Source organism: Lepidothrix coronata, unplaced genomic scaffold (assembly GCF_001604755.1).
Source record: "Lepidothrix coronata isolate B3197 unplaced genomic scaffold, Lepidothrix_coronata-1.0 Scaffold10, whole genome shotgun sequence".
Lineage (NCBI taxonomy): Eukaryota > Metazoa > Chordata > Aves > Passeriformes > Pipridae > Lepidothrix > Lepidothrix coronata.
The window spans coordinates 5352320-5368705 of NW_016690190.1; the positions used below are offsets into that span (position 1 = coordinate 5352320).

Below are 16386 nucleotides of genomic sequence, written 5' to 3' on the forward strand. Positions count from 1 at the left end.
ACTCACACACACTCACACAGACTCACACACACTCACACAGACTCACACACACACACAGAGACTCACACACACACACACAGACACACATACACGCACAGACACACACAGAGACTCACACACACACACAGACTCACACACACACACAGACTCACACACACACACACACACACACAGAGACTCGGCCGCTCCGGGACTCCCCCAGGGCGAGGACAAGGACAGGCAGCTCTTGCTGGAGGCGGCGGCCGCGCCCCGCTGGGCTGGGCTGGGCTGGGCTGGGCGGCCACGCCGGACCCTTTCGCCCCGGCGGGCAGGGCAGGGGAGGGGAATAGCGGAGAGGGGACGGGGAAAGGGAGGGAAGGGGCGGAGCGGGGCGCGGGCCGTGCCTGGCACCTGTGCGGCGGGCGGGGCAGCCCCGGGGCGGCGCTGGGCGCGGCGGGGCCCCGGCGCTGCGGGAGCGGCGGCCGCGCAACAGGTTATCGGAGAGGAGCGGGATCGGAGCCCATCGGAGCCCGGCGGTGCCCATGGCCGGCCGCGGCCCCGCCGAGCAGGGCTACATCCGCACCGTGCTGGGCCAGCAGATCCTGGGGGAGCTGGACAGCTCCAGCCTGGCGCTGCCCTCCGAGGACCGGCTCAAGCTCTCGGGCGACCGCGCCGGCGAGGAGAAGGCGCTGCGGATCCACCGGCAGGTCCAGCAGACGCTGGCCAGGAAGAGCCGGGGCTCGCTGTACAATGGTGAGTGCCCGCCCCGGGCCCTCGGGCTCTCCGGTGGAAGCGGCGACGGGAGCACGGGAAGGGTTCCCGGGAGTCCGGGGTGGGACCCGGGCTGTCCGAGGGCGGCCGTAGCTGCTTCCCGGCCCCGGGAGGTGCGGACTGCTCGGGACAGCCGGTGCCGGTCACAGGCCGTGACCGGGTATGCAGAAAAAAGCGAATCTGTCGCCTCTTCCCGTTCTCTTTTCCCACCCTACTGAGTCAGAAGTTTCTCCCTCCCAAACTCTCGCCGGAACTCGGTGCGCGGTGGGGCCGCTCTCGGCTCTCCGCTGCCCAGGAGGGGGAGGAATTGAGGGGAAATTCTTCTAATCCAGCGACCGCTTAATGTGCTTATTTTAATGCTTTTATCTTTACCCACCGGTCCTGTTTGCTAAATAAAATGGGAAGAAATATAGGAAATGTTTTGCCTTCTTTAACTATGAAATTCAAACAAACAAACAAAACTAAAAGGAAGTTTGGAAAAGTAGCTCTGAGAAAGGCATGAATGGGAAACACAGAACGATAGTGCTATCAGACATTATTTACCCAGTTCTTTGACATGCATGATACAAATTGACGTCAATCACTCCGTGCTTCTAAGATCTTGTAGGCAGAAGGCCAGACCCAATCAATAAAGTCTGCAGTCACACCTTGTGCCCCAACCAGGGCCCGACCCCAGCATCAGGCACCTACAGGGTGACTGTCAGGTGCTGAGGGTTAAAGGCAAGCTGCCCAAGGGGCTTAGTCTTAACTATTAATGAAAACTTTGTATACTATGAAACTTTAATCTTATTTTTAAAATATGAAGATACGACTGACTTACAGGCTACATACCCTGTTGCTCAGTTATCCTCAAAGAAGCTGTCACCTTTCATTTGCTAAAAGCTGTGAGACGAAGGTCTTTATATTTCACTCATCTATTCCTGTCAGGCAGAGGAATGTTCTCTTGTTCTTTGTCTGGCCTCTATCTAAAAAACACCTCATGGCAAAAAAAGCACACAGTGCAGACATGGACATATTCTGCTCATAAAAATCAGGTATACAACTCACATAAACAGATACACACAGCTGTGCAATGTGCAGATACATGTCCAAGTCCCTAGCTTGGCTGCTGTCATTTAAATATGTTTTCTAAACGCTCTTAGAGTAACCTAATTTCTTTTCCTCTCAACAGAGAGCCTGCAAAAAGCTTTTTAAGCCCTAGTTTATAGATGATACGGTGTCATGAACCTGAGCTCGTGTCTCTAAACCATGCATAAAACTATGAAGACAGAGTCCCCATCCTCCCAAGTCATCTTGACTTCTCTGGAATACATTAACAGACCTGATGTATTTGGGGATAGTTATCCTGGTTTGCTCTGTTTTTCTAAAGGTCAGGTATTTGAACCCCTTGCATTTCTGAGACACCAAAACTTTCAAACTTCAGGATCAGGAGTGGCAAATGCCACGTCTGTAACGTGTTTTGTTCATGCATAAAATGAGCTTTTCATATTTCAAATGTATTCTTGTGCCCAACTCACTGTACTCTTTTTAGTCCTACTGCAAAACTCAGAAAAAGTAAATGAAACCGGAATGCATTCCATGAATGTATACATACATATATATATAATATACGTACCTCTATGTATATTTTAAATATATATGTGAATCAAATGCGTATCTTGAATTTAATATGTGTACTTTCCTGAAAAATATACATATATGTACATACGTGTCCCAATGTGCTTTCTGTAGAGACTTGCTCAAAAATCGGCTACGCTTTGAGAAACATTTCAATTCTTATATGTAGGGTACTTTTAAAATTTTTTTTTAAAAAATATGACCTCTTTTACATGCAAAAGCATCACTTTCTCTGAATTATAACCTTTCTCTGGATACATTCACCAAGGGCCCCATATTGTTTGCCATTTCAGGGAAGACTTACAAAGGGTTAGAGGGAGCAGGAGCAGGCCCCTGTGATATAACTGTCCTATCTGCAGGAGTATTTCAGACTCTGTTCAGCAAGGTACTTAATGCATACCTAACCACAGTATTCACATACATGCCTAAAATTAGACAAGCACATAACCACTGGGTATGAAAAATCAGTGGTAGAAAAGGTCTTGCCCGGTATCATCAGTGCACACCCATTTTCTACTGACTGTAGTGGAAACTTTGAAGCCACAAGAAGTAGTTTGCCAGGCAGCATAATTTCTCCTTAGAATTTCAACTTACAGGTGTCTTATTAGCCTTCAGCTTTACCTTTAAATGGAAAAAAAATATCTTTTTGCCTCCTACCCTCATATTGTTTGCTGTTTCATGCCCTTTTCCCCCTTTTGGAGTGTGTATTTCTTTTTTATAATAGAAATTCAGTCATCCTTGGATTTGAGGATTCCACTTGCTGCCAAATGATTGAAGTTACATATGACCTCAACTCTTTTCAAGACATTGTCAAACATTGTTAACAGCTTTTCAAGCAGTTTAACAACAGCTGCAACTTTTCTATTTCATCCATTCCCGAACCTTTATAAATTAAAGATTATGCTGCCCTTAGAAGTTTTGAATAACTAAAGCGGTCATATCAAATTTCTGGATGCTATTTAAGGATGGAAATGGACTGCTAGGTAGTTCTGCCTTATCAAAGAAAAATGGCATTCAGAATCATATACTTTAATGACTGGTGTTTTTCAGCTTGCCTATGATGCAACACTTGATTATTATATGTACATTTTAGGAACCTATTAGACTTTTTTCTGTTTATAAGTCCACTTGCCTCTGATCTTGTTCCATTTGGATTTTGGTAGGCTTTTTAAACCATCCTAATTAGTTCCTCACTCTAAAAAATCAAGGCAGAACTGAGTAATATATCATACAAAATCAAATGTCCTGATGAACTGCTGACTGTGTTGTGATTCTTTCCCTTAACACAGTTTTATAAACACAGTATGTTTATAAAAAAAAAAAAAAAAAAAAACAAAACCCCAAACCAGAATTCAAACTTATGAGATTTCCCAATAAAAAACATCAGATACAAGACTGTTAAAATCAGACCCTTATTTATTCCTCACAATTCTTAATTTCTAAAATTCTGCTTTTAGGGTGCCGGGGCACTTTTTTCTCCTTAGGCTTCTATTTTGCAGAATGCTGACTGTGATGACTGCTTTGTAGCAATTTTCTGTTTATATCTTTGTGGGTTAAGGACATAGAAGAAAATTCCTCGTTGATGACTTTCAATTTTTGTTGGTTTTATTAAATTCCTTACCTCTGCTTTCTGAGCCAGAAGAAATCTTTTTCTTAAGTTTGAGCATTTGTGCAAATGTACTGACCAGCACAAAATATTAGAAAAACTCCTCTGGGACCAGTCATGTGCTGGCAGAGTGATGAAGGAGCCCAATCAAAAAAGAGGGCTCTGTGATCTCTAGAAGAAGTGAGTCGATGACTTTTTTGATGTGCCATTCTTAAATGTCACCATCTTAGTCTATCATGAGTGCTGAAGTATGAAAAAGGATTAAAAGGTGACTGTCCAGAAGCACTGAGGAGTCTCTGCTGGGGATATGATCACCCACCTGTCCTGGGCAAGAGTGGACAGTGAACACACAGCAGGTTGGCCCTTGGGTGCATGAAAGTATCACAGTCCTTAATAGACTTTTGTGTGCAGGGTACAGCTACACTGATGACTGCAGTGGGAGGTTTGAAGCCAAAATTTGACTTTGATGGTAACCATTCGAACACAAAAGCACTGAAAAAGACTCACAGCTGAGAGTTACCACTGTACATGATTTAAGGGGAATTTGATACACTGAGCTTCTTAATGGAGGATAATTGTCTTGTTCATATATCATATATCTTAGAGATGCCTCTTGTCATAGTTGTTTTTGAAAGCAGAGCAAACAGCAGGTTGATCTGTCAGCAGCCATAGGCAGCGATTGCTGGGGAGAAATTTCCAAGGCCTTTGGAGTTGTTGGGCTTGTCACATCCAGGGGGACAAAGGTGCCTCGAGAAGAGCCTCTGTGAAGACAGATGGGATTTTTGCTCAGTCATCTGTACAGTCTCCCTCCTGATAGTGTAATTATTTTTTCCAATCTTAAAATTTTGTCATAACTGTTGCGATATCAGGTGATTTTTGTACAGCTTTCATTTTAGCCTTGGAGAAGAGCAAAGGGGTTTAGATTTCCTCCCCCACTGACCAAAGTGACATCCAAAGTGTTCCTGGGCTATTTCAGTTCATATTGACAGGGGAGAGGGGAGACTGTGATAAATGGTTCCACTCAGTTGCCCACACATGGGTGTCTGGTGTTGTCTGAGATGACTGAGTTTTCTAAAATATCCTTATGGGTTGACAGACATGATGCAGGGCCTGTAGGAAACCCATTTTTTTCTTGACTGGCCGTTGGAAATCAAGTGTGTTATCCTATGGCCTCTCATAGTGTTTGTTCCCTATGGATGAGCATGGTGTGCATATTTTCTGAGGAGAGTTTTTGTGAGACTTTAAAACACTGAGTATCACAACTAGAAAATACTAATTGTTACAGTATATGAGACCATAATATGAGTTTTTTTAAAAACAATCCTTCATGGCTTTTTTAGGAAAAAAAAAAATAAAAACAGTACCCTGAGTATGTAAGGACAGCGTAATGATTTCTGAATATATGTAATACTGAGCAACTTTGCAAGGTAGGAAATACATGTAGGTTTTTGTAGTGTGGTGAAAATAATCTGAAGGAATCCTTCCTGGCAGAGGCAAGTTTTGATCAGGTCACTTATTCTGCACCTTGTGGAAAGACACAACATTTCTGTTACCACTTTTGACACACTGACTTGTGGCACAAGTAAAGAGCTCACAGTAAAAAGACATGCATTTTATATCTGCCTAATAAATCTACGGGTAAAAGTCTGGCAAAATAATTTACCAGTGTGGTGAGAGCAAGCAAGAGATAACTGCAAATGTGAAGTGAAATTCCATAAGTTGACATATACTGTGTTTGTGAAAGAGAAAAATTTTTACTGATGGATAGTTTCACAGGGAGACTGAAGGTTAAAAAAGAGGGCTAGTTGAAGATAACTGCATGTTACAATTTCTGTTTGACTGCATTTTGCTTTTGCAAAGAGGGAACTGTTAGATGTGTAGTTTATCCTATCTAGTTCATGGTTGGCCTTGTTATTTTTATCTTCTCCTCTTTTTTGTATTATTAGTAAAGACAAATTTAGAGTTGCCTAAAATATACAAAAATTACTTGTTCAAAGGGTCATTTTGCCCTAACTAGAAAAATAACTGGGAGTACTTTCTCACTAAGTGCAGTAAACAGGACAAAAAATACTAACTGTAAAGAAACAGAAATTTATATTATTTATTTCATGGAAGTACTTTATTATGCAGCAATGAAGAAAGTGGATCTTTAAAAAAGCAAGCACAGGGGGTAGGCTAAGATAGACTCTTATTGGACACCTGAAATAGTACATTGTGTCTCGTATGACACAAATTAGAGATTTATAGAAGATCTGTAGATTTTGGATTTTGGTGTACATCAGCCAGAATTTTTTGCAGTATAAGAGAACAGTTTCCTTTTACTGATTTCTCATGTACTCGGGTAACCCTTGGGCTCTGGTAACCCTGTAATGTCACAAAGGAATTATTACAATCCAAATCATGAGTTTGACCAAGCTGCATCATTCCACTCTCATGACGCAAAGTTACAGTGAATGTGTCTTAACAAATCACCTAATACGTGTTTAAATCTGCCTCGTGTGGCCAAAATGAAAAAATTGGAAAGTATGATTAAATAAGCAAAATAACTGCAAAGTATGATTGAATTAGGCCTCAAATTATTGCAGTCTGCCATTATGTTGTATTGTATTATACTATATTATGGGATACACAAATTTGGACTTGCCCAGGTAGCTACGTGCTAGGGAGAATTATTCATAAGTTATTATGGTTACCTGGGTTTATTTTCATCCTTGTTGAGTCCTTTACTAACTGCAGACACTAAGGATAAAATGTACAGGTGTTCTGAGCTTTCTAGGGTTGTGCACCTAAAGAAGCCCAGAATCTAACTGCATGCATTGGAGGCCTCAGCTCTGGCGCGCACACACACGAGGTGCTTTCAAACCCCAACAGCCACTTGCTGGTATGTTTTTGGGACCTGAATTCCCATAGTCATAGGTCTCCTGCTATTTTTAGAAGCAGAGACTTCAGCTGTTTGGTCCAGTTAGTGATTCATTCCTTAGATTTCTTTTCTGCAGTATCTCAGGTAATACCTGCTATTTTGAAAATTGATGGCCAGTTAACTTCTTTATTGACCACTGCTATCTGTTCAGCCCAAACTTCTGCAGCACACACTGGCCCAATTTATGACTGATTTGAGGTATATCTTGCTTTCAGCTTCGGGTTCACCTCTTTAAACCTGTGTTAATTATATTCCTGCATGCAGATTCTCACAGTAGCCTGGAAATCTCATGGATAATTATATCAGCAGTATCTGTTGCTTTAAAAGTTTTCATTAATAGGAGCACTTGTTCTTTGAAAATGCATTGTATTAGTGAAAAAAAGAAACAGCCTGAAGTTTTTGGTTGGTTTGTTTGCGGTTTTAATGAAAGAAATAATCCCCATGTGCTGCTCTATTTTCAAAGCTGGGTCATGGAAGAAAAGAATCAGAGCAGATACACTGTGGATCTTCTACATTATTTGGAGGCTTAGTGAACCTTTCAGTTGCAGATTTGAAGCATCAATGAACAACCCAACTTTACAGCATCATATGCCACGTGCCTCCATAAGCCATAGAATTTGTTAGTGGGCTCTTTGTCCTCTTTGGATGAAGCACTGAGAAGATTATATAAAATATATAGGGAACTGAAAAAAAGGCTTGTATCCCCAGGAAGCTTTGCTTAGCCACGTTTTGAATGTGATACACCAAATGCAAACATCTTTCCATTATTTCCCTGTTCAATGTCCAGCTTATATATATTAATGGCAGTGCACACTGCTGCATTTCCCTAGTACTGTACCTCCTCCTCTGTAACAATACCATGTTTTGTTAAAATCTTACTAATATCAGTCTTTGGTTACAGGCAGCTTGCACCGTGCATCCAGTGTTCCAGAGCGTGTCTATAACATGGGGATTACTGAAAATGATTTTGCACCAAGAACTCCCTATGGTTTCTCATATTACCAGTCAAGCCAGGTGAGGAAGATGATGAATGGAAAAAAATATAATATCATGTGCACAGTTTATTCATTTTGTTACCACAAATAGTAGCATTTAGATGGTGTTACGAGGTTTGGTTGCTTATTTGTTTCCTTTTTAAAGCCTGATTTCTAGAAAATGAGGTTTTTACAACTGAAATCTCCTAATGTTTTACCCCACTTCCAGTGACTTCGGAGCCTAGTGGCCAGATAAAACTCAGTTGTACAGACAGGCTGTTTGCAACCCTGTTGGTTTTGTGAGAATGGGCATCAGGTTAGAAAACAAAAAATCATATTAACACTCCACTAAGGCAAAGGCTGTGACAAGTTTATCCATCCCACCAGGCAGCAGTTCAATCAGCACATCCGTAACTCAGAGCAGCTAGAGGCCATGCTGCCCTGTTGAACAGAATTAAGCATCCAAACCCAAAGGAAAACAGATTGCTTTAGTTTCACAGACAGGTTGAGTGTTCCTTATAATTTAAAATACTATTGTTGTAACCCCTTTTAGCCTTACAAGAATTTCAGCAGTACAGTCCTTGCAATACAATGGTGTTTCTAAACCATCTAATCATAAGTTCTCATGTTGTTTTGACCAGCTTTTCTTGGGTTCATGGCCTGAATGAACAAATAATTGGTTTTCTGCAGGGTTTGTGACAAAGCTTATAACTGGTATGAACCTATTTGAGGGAGCAACCATGTGACTGGGAAATCAACACAGCTCAATAGCATCACTGCTGCATGATCAACATTAGTCAACTGAAAGAAATTCAGCTTGAGAACAGAAATATTTATTTAATAAATAATTGTCTATGGAGAGGGCAATTCTTTCTTAATTTTAGATTACTAAGAATAGCTTATTGTAGTCAAAAGAAATAGCCCAGCTTCTGAACAGCCAGTGAAGCAGCCTGGCTCTCTATGGGGAGAGTTAGAACTATTTACTTAAACATATTTCTTTCTGTGTCCTCCTCTGCTGTTCTCACCTATTCTCCAGTCCATAATATTTTATGTGAATTCACTCCTTCTTAAAGAGAGCAACAAGAGCAAAACTGGAGGTGACATAGGAATCAGAAGAAAATAATACAGTTTTCCTGGGGGGAAACAGAGGTTGGGGGGTAAGAGGGAGACTATTTGTGCTGTGTGAAAGCTGGAAAATGCCACAAGGTCTAGTATTTCACAAAAGCATTAATCTCCTTATCCCCAAACAAAAGATAAAGATATCCTTGCAAAAATTCTGTAGAATAAACAGATATAGCCAATGATCCTTGCCTCAACCTACCAGTTCCTGTAACCTTTACTCCTTTTGTGAGTCAATTATCATCCTCAGGATCTCCTCAACAGTGAAATTAGGGGATTTCAGTCTGGCAGCTATCTGCTGAGCACTGTTCCTTCAATTCATAGTTTGTTTAAACTCCTCAGTTTACCTTAAAAAAAAGCCTTTAATATTACAAAACTTTATTACAACATGAAAATGGTATATATGGGGCTTTGATTTTTAAAAAAACATGATTCCTCTATTTCAAAGCCAGATAGTGTTCCAAGTTGATCTACTTGTGGAAGGTTTGAATCGAGTATGGTGTCCAATATGGAGCACAAGAAAAAGGTAGAAAATTTGGAGATACCTCAAATGGCACCTAAACAGTAAAAATCTTGAAGATACATCCTACAAAGAAAGGCTGGAGGAAGTGGATTTATTGACTTTAGAAAAGAGAAAATTATAAAGCAAGATGATGTTCCATTACAGTCTTTGCCCATTAGGCACAGGAAGAGAAAAATCATCTAAAATTGCAACTGTAGAATTGGGGAAATCATTGAAATGGTGAAATGGTCATTTTGGTTTTCTTGGAATGTTATACAATCTCCTCCATTTTTAAGAGGTTAAACAAACAGGGAAAGGACTATCTCTTTTTACTAGATACTACCACAAAGCGAACAGGAGTGCCAAATAACCTTATATTAATAAGGTTAATATCAATATGCAGACACTTTAGTATATTTTTAATGTCTAACTGATTCATTTTCTTCTGTATGTTGGACAGCCTTGAATTTAGTTTTAGTAGCAGATGTTGGTATTAATCCCCAAGGAGTTTCAAACTGAAAAATGTCCATTAATAATCAAACTGTTCACTGCTAGAAATAATTGGCTTATGCAACTATTTTGAGTTCATAACTGAAGATTAGGTGCCTTAGACTGTACTTCTTCCCTGCCTTCACGAGGCAGGTAAAAGAAGTGTTGCAGAATCCCATTTAACACACAACTTCGGTGATGTTCACATTTTGTTCTCTGATTCTGAAAGCAGAGTGTAAAACTTTCATCTTTACTTTTTTGCTTTGGCTTCTTTGCTATCAATCCTAAGTGCTGTGATCTTACTGTGACTCCTGTTCTTTTATGCACCCTTGAGCAGGTTGCCTCACCGTCCTCTTATACAAATGGCTGGGGGACGAGGATTGCTTACAGGACAATGGAAGATGGAGCTCAAAGGCAACCTCTGAAGAGACTGGAGGTTTCACCCCAACGAAATCCAGAAAGACTGGCATATGTGTCCAATGATTTTCACTATGACGGAGGGATTTCACCTGGATTCTCTATGAGGCATGGAGATATCGGGAGATCAAGCGGGACTGTCCCCCCGAGATACGCTCGGTCTGAGATTGTTGGTTACACTCTTCGTGATTCAGTGAACAGGGGACGCTCTTTTAAGAGACACTCCCGCATGGGGGCTGTCAATGATATTGCTCTGGATGGTGTCTACCCCAGCCCCACTGTACCTCTGTACCACCAAGCAGGCAACAGTCGCAGCATGACCAACCTTTTGGAGAAAGAAAACTACCTGACCTCGGGCAGCGCCATGGGACAAGTGAGATCACCAACTGCTGCCCGTCTGGGGTCTCAGAACAGGCAATCTGTAAGGTCCAGCTTCTACCAAACCACCTTCAGAAACACACAGAGCAGGAGGGAAGTTTCCCAGCCAGCTTCAATAGCCAGTGTCACTGCAGAAACAGATGGGAAGAGGATGCCATTGACAGCTGCTGTGGCTGCAGCTGGGAGAAATGGCTTCCTGCAGAGTGAACAAGTCACCATCAATGGATCTCAGCTAGGGTAAGCATGATGCAGGACCTGCTTTGGTTCTGGGGAGTCACAGCTGAAAGGAACATGTTTGTTTAAAAAGAGAAAGTAAACTGACAGCTTATGGTTCAGCAGCCAACACAGTGTACGAAATATCAGTGCAGGGGATGCAGAGAGATTTGCTTTTAAAAACCCTCTGCCAGTGCAACAGAGGAAAGGGAGAAAAAATGTATATGTATGTACATATTGCAGGATCCACACCTCCTGCCTAGGTTTGAGACCCTCTTTTGCCAAGAGTTAATCAGTTTTATAACACTATAAGTAGTCACTGAGTAATTTACAACCTAAGTTACAGTACACAATATAGTATTGGCAAATTTTGTGCTCATAGAAGACCAGAGGATATTGTGATGCTCACAAGAATAGATCAGAAATCTACCAGTGAAGCAACTTTTGGCAGATTTACAGTTTCTGGTTAAAAATCCTGATGGTTTCAAGGATACTTTTTAGTATTAACTTCAGTTAAAACATAAACAGAAATTTCTCTGAGCTCTGTAGCACCATCCATCCCTAGAAAAATACCCCAGAGCTTCTCACTACCATGAGATCCTACATGCTCTGAGGGCACTATCTTGATTTAAAGCCCTGTTAGATCCATGCCAGAAAGTCAAAAGTCTGCCCCCAGACTTCAGGAAAGTTGTTTGAAGTTCTGGAATTTTTTTTCTGCCAACATCACTCCCCCTGCCCCCACTGAAATTTCCTTCCAGAGAAGATTTCAGAATGTCTAAAATCAGTTTCATTTTCAAAAAAGAAAGTTTATCAGTTCTGAAATTCCACTCAGAGGTGAGTATTTTTTCGTTTTGGAATAATTCTGAATGTTTCCAGAGCTGTTAAGGTTCAATAGACAGAACAAGCCACTTGGTATACAGGAGATGGTTACTTGCACTGTTTATTCTGGTTTCTATTGTTTCATAATCCAAATGAGATCCTAAAATTTCTTATTTAAGTTAATCATAGTGTAATTTGCAACAGTGTTATTAAGAAATGGCTCTTTTCCCATAACTGCACAGTGGTTAAGCTCATTTTTCTGAAGACTACCTTTCTTCTTTTTCTAAATTTGTTACTGTGTGAGATGAGTCATCATCTGGTATCATTGAGGAGGCATTTTCTGTTGACAACTACATGTTATGTGTTATGATAAGATTTACAAACATATATAGTATCGTGCCCACTTCTGGCCTGGATTGAAATTTTCACTGCTGGGAAATGCAGGAGTTAAGAGATCTGATATTAATGATGTGACTTGTAGCTATTCAGTCTTTACAGCAAGTAAGTCCAGAAAAAAACATCTGAGAGCTCACAACAACTAAAGATTTGAGAGTAGTGATGTTGAAAATAGGTACCTGGGAGGACTTCATTTCTCAGTAAGACAATTTACAGACAGGCATGAATCCCACTGATAATAATTTACTTAACTTTTGGCACGTTCTTGAATGCATTTCTGAGCAACAACCAGCAATTTTTGTCTTTAATTACATTTAGGAGCAATTTTGGTTTTTCTTTTGCAGGTGCAGACACTGGAGTCTGGTTGTCTGCCTGTACAAACATCAACCAAAGTATTTTTCATACCTGCAGATGTAAAAATCTCTCTTCAGTCATTGTGCAAGTGGCTTGATTGAGACCATGTTGAACTCAGCTGGGAGATTTGTGGCCTATTGGAAATCTTTTGGCAGCACAATTTTTTAAGTACCACTTTTTAGGTTCAGCTTTTGCTGGAAATTACAGAGGAAAACAACTGGAAGTGCTCTGAAAGCTGCTAAAGTTCCCTTTGCAGCTGTTTACAGATTTTGTTTATCTCTGTACTTCCATTTCATTTACTTCTACATATCTTGCTTAGATTTTCAAATATCCCAGAATCTACTTTAGTTTCATAGCTAAGTTTTTGGGAGAGTGAGGGGCTCTTTACCCAAAGTATTAAAAAGTCTCTGTAAAATGTAATAGCTTATATAAGTAAAGAGGCTGGTGGAAAGCAGCATGTAAGTTAAAATTCTGCAGAAGTCTTGCACCACTTTCACCATTTTTACACCATTCTTAAATTATAAGGAAGAAACTGTAGCCGTTTTAGCTGACTGAAGTCAGCATTTGTTACGTGTTTATGTAATAATGTGTATGATATCCACCTACATTATTACTGCTGTCAACACCTATATTACACATTTAATAAGTCCTCTTGTGAGTCTCACCACTGGAAGGACTGGATGCAGAAGTCCTGTTTTGTTTGTAGTACATTCTGGTTCAACCTCATCTAACTACCACACAGTTTACTGTTTAAACCACATTAGACAACATTTTGCTGTGCAGCATACACCACTGTCAAGTCAGAAGTATTTCACTTAAGTCCATCGTCCCACCAGTAGTACAATAGTTTCTTCTGACAAGGTTTCTCAGGTAAAGAAGTTTGTAGACACTTTCAGAGTTCTTGTCATTTCCCATTCTCTCTGATTTTAAGTCTGCATAATCTGACATATTACCTGTCACTCCCTTAGTAATGTAAAGGGGAAAAAAAGATAAACTTGGCTTTGGAGTAAATTAATTTTTCCTGAAATTTATACTTTTTTTTATGCAAATCACAATTTTGGGCTTTCCAAAGTGAATTAAGAGAATGTAAAATAGTTGTGGAAGGTTAGAGAGAAGTAGTGGACTAGCTGTGTACAGCATTCGAAATTTATATAAAAGCGTTTTCAAACTTTCTGTAAAAGAATTAGCTCATGCTATGAAAGAAAAGTAGAAAAAATCAGAGTATAGAGATGTTATCTGTGTATCTTCTGGTTAAGTGAATCAGTTAAAAGCGTCCTCGTGATGAAGAGCTTAGGAAAGAGATAGATTCAGCGTGAAGCTGTCTGAGAAACAGCTGCTTACAGAATCTGACCTCTAAATGTGCTGAGAGCTGTCACAAAATTATTATGTATGTGTATAACTCAAAAATCGTATATTTTGGCAATTAAGGTGAAGTCAGAACTTGTCAAATCATTGTTCTGTTTAACAACCATTTCCTGACTGACTGTTTGCAGTGTCATGACACATGCCAATCAGCCAACTGCTATTAAGTTTGCCTGTAAATGCTTTGAGGGTGGGGTAGAATCATTGCATCAAATTCTATTTTCACGAGAGTTAGGGTGTTGTAACTTTATGAATACCATTGAGGGTCAAAGATTGTATTGCATCCTTTATTGCTGCCAGAGAAAACATTAGGGAATGTTATTTTTATCCAATGAAGAACGAGCCTAGTATGGCAGTGCGCAACAGGAGAGAAATATTTTTGCCTGCTGCATGAAGGAGTATCAGCCATGAAGGGATAACCAGTGAACAGTGAGCTGCTGTCAGTCTCAGTGCAGATCTACACCCCCAGCACTTCGAAATGCAGTCTGGCTGTCCCTGTGTTCATCTCAGCCTGGCAGGCACTGCTGATGGACCTTAACTACTCTGGGACACCCTTGGCATCCTGAGGTTGAGTTTCCACATAGATTCTCTGCTATCCCATGAGGGATCAGCTCACGCAGCAATTTTGACCTTGAAAGGCACATGTTTATAGTCCTTTGGGCAAAGGGCTCAAAAATTATTGTGGTGACTGGCAGTCAGGTAGACATGCTCATATGTGCACATGTATAACAGGGTCTTTGTTGATTTAAGAAAAGTGACTAAAACCCAAGGTTGAAAAACCTGCTTTTCTGTTCCACCACAGAGAGTAAGAAGGAGAAATATGATCTAGCTTTTTTTTATCACTCATTGTTTGAGATCTTTAAGTAGGTTTCTGATCAATTCACCTTACTTACAATTTAGAGTAACTTAGTAACTACTTTGTTTTAAATCTGGCCGGAAGTAAACCGTGAAAATCTGGAAGCTGTAAGCATTGCCAGGCACTAGAGATACCAACCAAAGTTCTGTCTAATTTCTCTTTGATTTAACCTCTCCATTGACATCCTCAACACACTGTCCCCTTCATTTCATCTTTCTCTTGCACAAGCGTCCTCAGCACCTATAGATACAGTGTATTTGCTCAAAACACTAACTCAGAGGAGAAGACAAGAAATAACATATTTATACCAAAAAGAAATATAAAGGCAGGTAGAAACCTCAGGGTATGGGTGTATAATTTCATTTGCAACAGGTGCAATGAATCAAAATGCTCCATTTCTTTGCTGTCCTTACAGCCATACTAATTGGTTTTGCCTTGGCAGAACCGAGCAGCAGATGTCGATTTACAGTGTAGCTGCAAGAAAAATTCCAGCAAAATCTGTTTTTGTCTCAGAGCCCATGAGTACATCATAAATATTTTGGGGGAAACAGTTGGATTTCAGTGCATTTATAGCAAGATTCCCTGTGAGAAACCTGCCTGATTTCTGCCTGGTTTGTCTGCATTGCTCCCTTGCAGCCCATTCTGGGCAAGTCTGGAATTCCAAGCTCTTTCACTCCATTATGGAGCCAGTCTCAGAGCTGAAGAACTGGGTGACATCTGGTGCAGTCCACAAACACATTCTTTAGGAATGTTTCTCTTCTTAGTATCAAAACATTTGGTGTTTCACTTTCCTGAACATTGTTTATTATTTAATATTTCTACTTAGTTAATTGAAAAAAAAATTAAAATTTCAATTTAAGCCAATTTATTTCCCAGGTTCCTATTTTAACATAAATGGTAATTGTGTTAATATTTCTAACTTTGGGTTCATTTACTGGGATGATTATCAAGTAAATCATTATCATTCTGGTAGCTCTGAAGTAGGGAGTTATTGCCAGTGACTACTCGTGTCACTGGGGTTCAAAGACTGCCTTCTCATCCCTGTCCGGGCAGCAGAGGATCTGGTATTACAAAACTATCTGGTTTAAAAAAAAAAAAAAAGCTCATATTCTTGTCCACTTCCCCTCCTCCTCCCCTTCCCCCCCTCTTTTTTTTTTCTCTAGGTGGAACATACTTGACACAAAAAGTAAATAAAAGTCTGGGGAGCATAACCACCTGCACCATGGCTAATCCACCTGAATGTGCCATGAATTGTTTTATGTTCCATTTAGTTGGGAAAAAATGTGTCTGGTGACCTCTCTTTCCGTTTTTTTATATGATTGTCTAACACAAACATCATTTAAGCAAACATGCTGGAAGTTGAGAGGAAAATAGCCATGCTTATTTTTAATCCTCCCACAGTCGATGTACATACTCAGTTTAATGAGTGCTATTTTTATTCTGAAAAAAAGGCTTTGCCCATCTATTTCAAACTAGAACAACTTCTATAGTTTGAAATATGCTGTCCTGCATGTATGTATTCTGGGAACTAAGAAATGGATGGAAGGCACGAAAACAAATGTAAAAAAGCAATCATCACATTACTGAGGAAAACATCAAGGTGTCTTCATGATC

At 40.4% G+C, this 16386-nt stretch overlaps 1 protein-coding gene across 1 annotated transcript in view; it reads left to right on the forward strand.

Annotated features, from left to right (window-relative positions):
- Positions 1 to 460: 460 nt before the first annotated feature.
- Positions 461 to 16386, forward strand: part of PKP2 (plakophilin 2) — a 41274-nt gene continuing 25348 nt past the window's right edge. Inside the window, exons 1-3 of the mRNA XM_017804938.1 lie at positions 461 to 732; positions 7795 to 7907; positions 10315 to 11009. Coding sequence (XP_017660427.1) covers positions 522 to 732; positions 7795 to 7907; positions 10315 to 11009 — 1019 coding nt within the window. The 5' untranslated portion in view covers positions 461 to 521. The remainder of the gene's footprint in view (positions 733 to 7794; positions 7908 to 10314; positions 11010 to 16386) is intronic.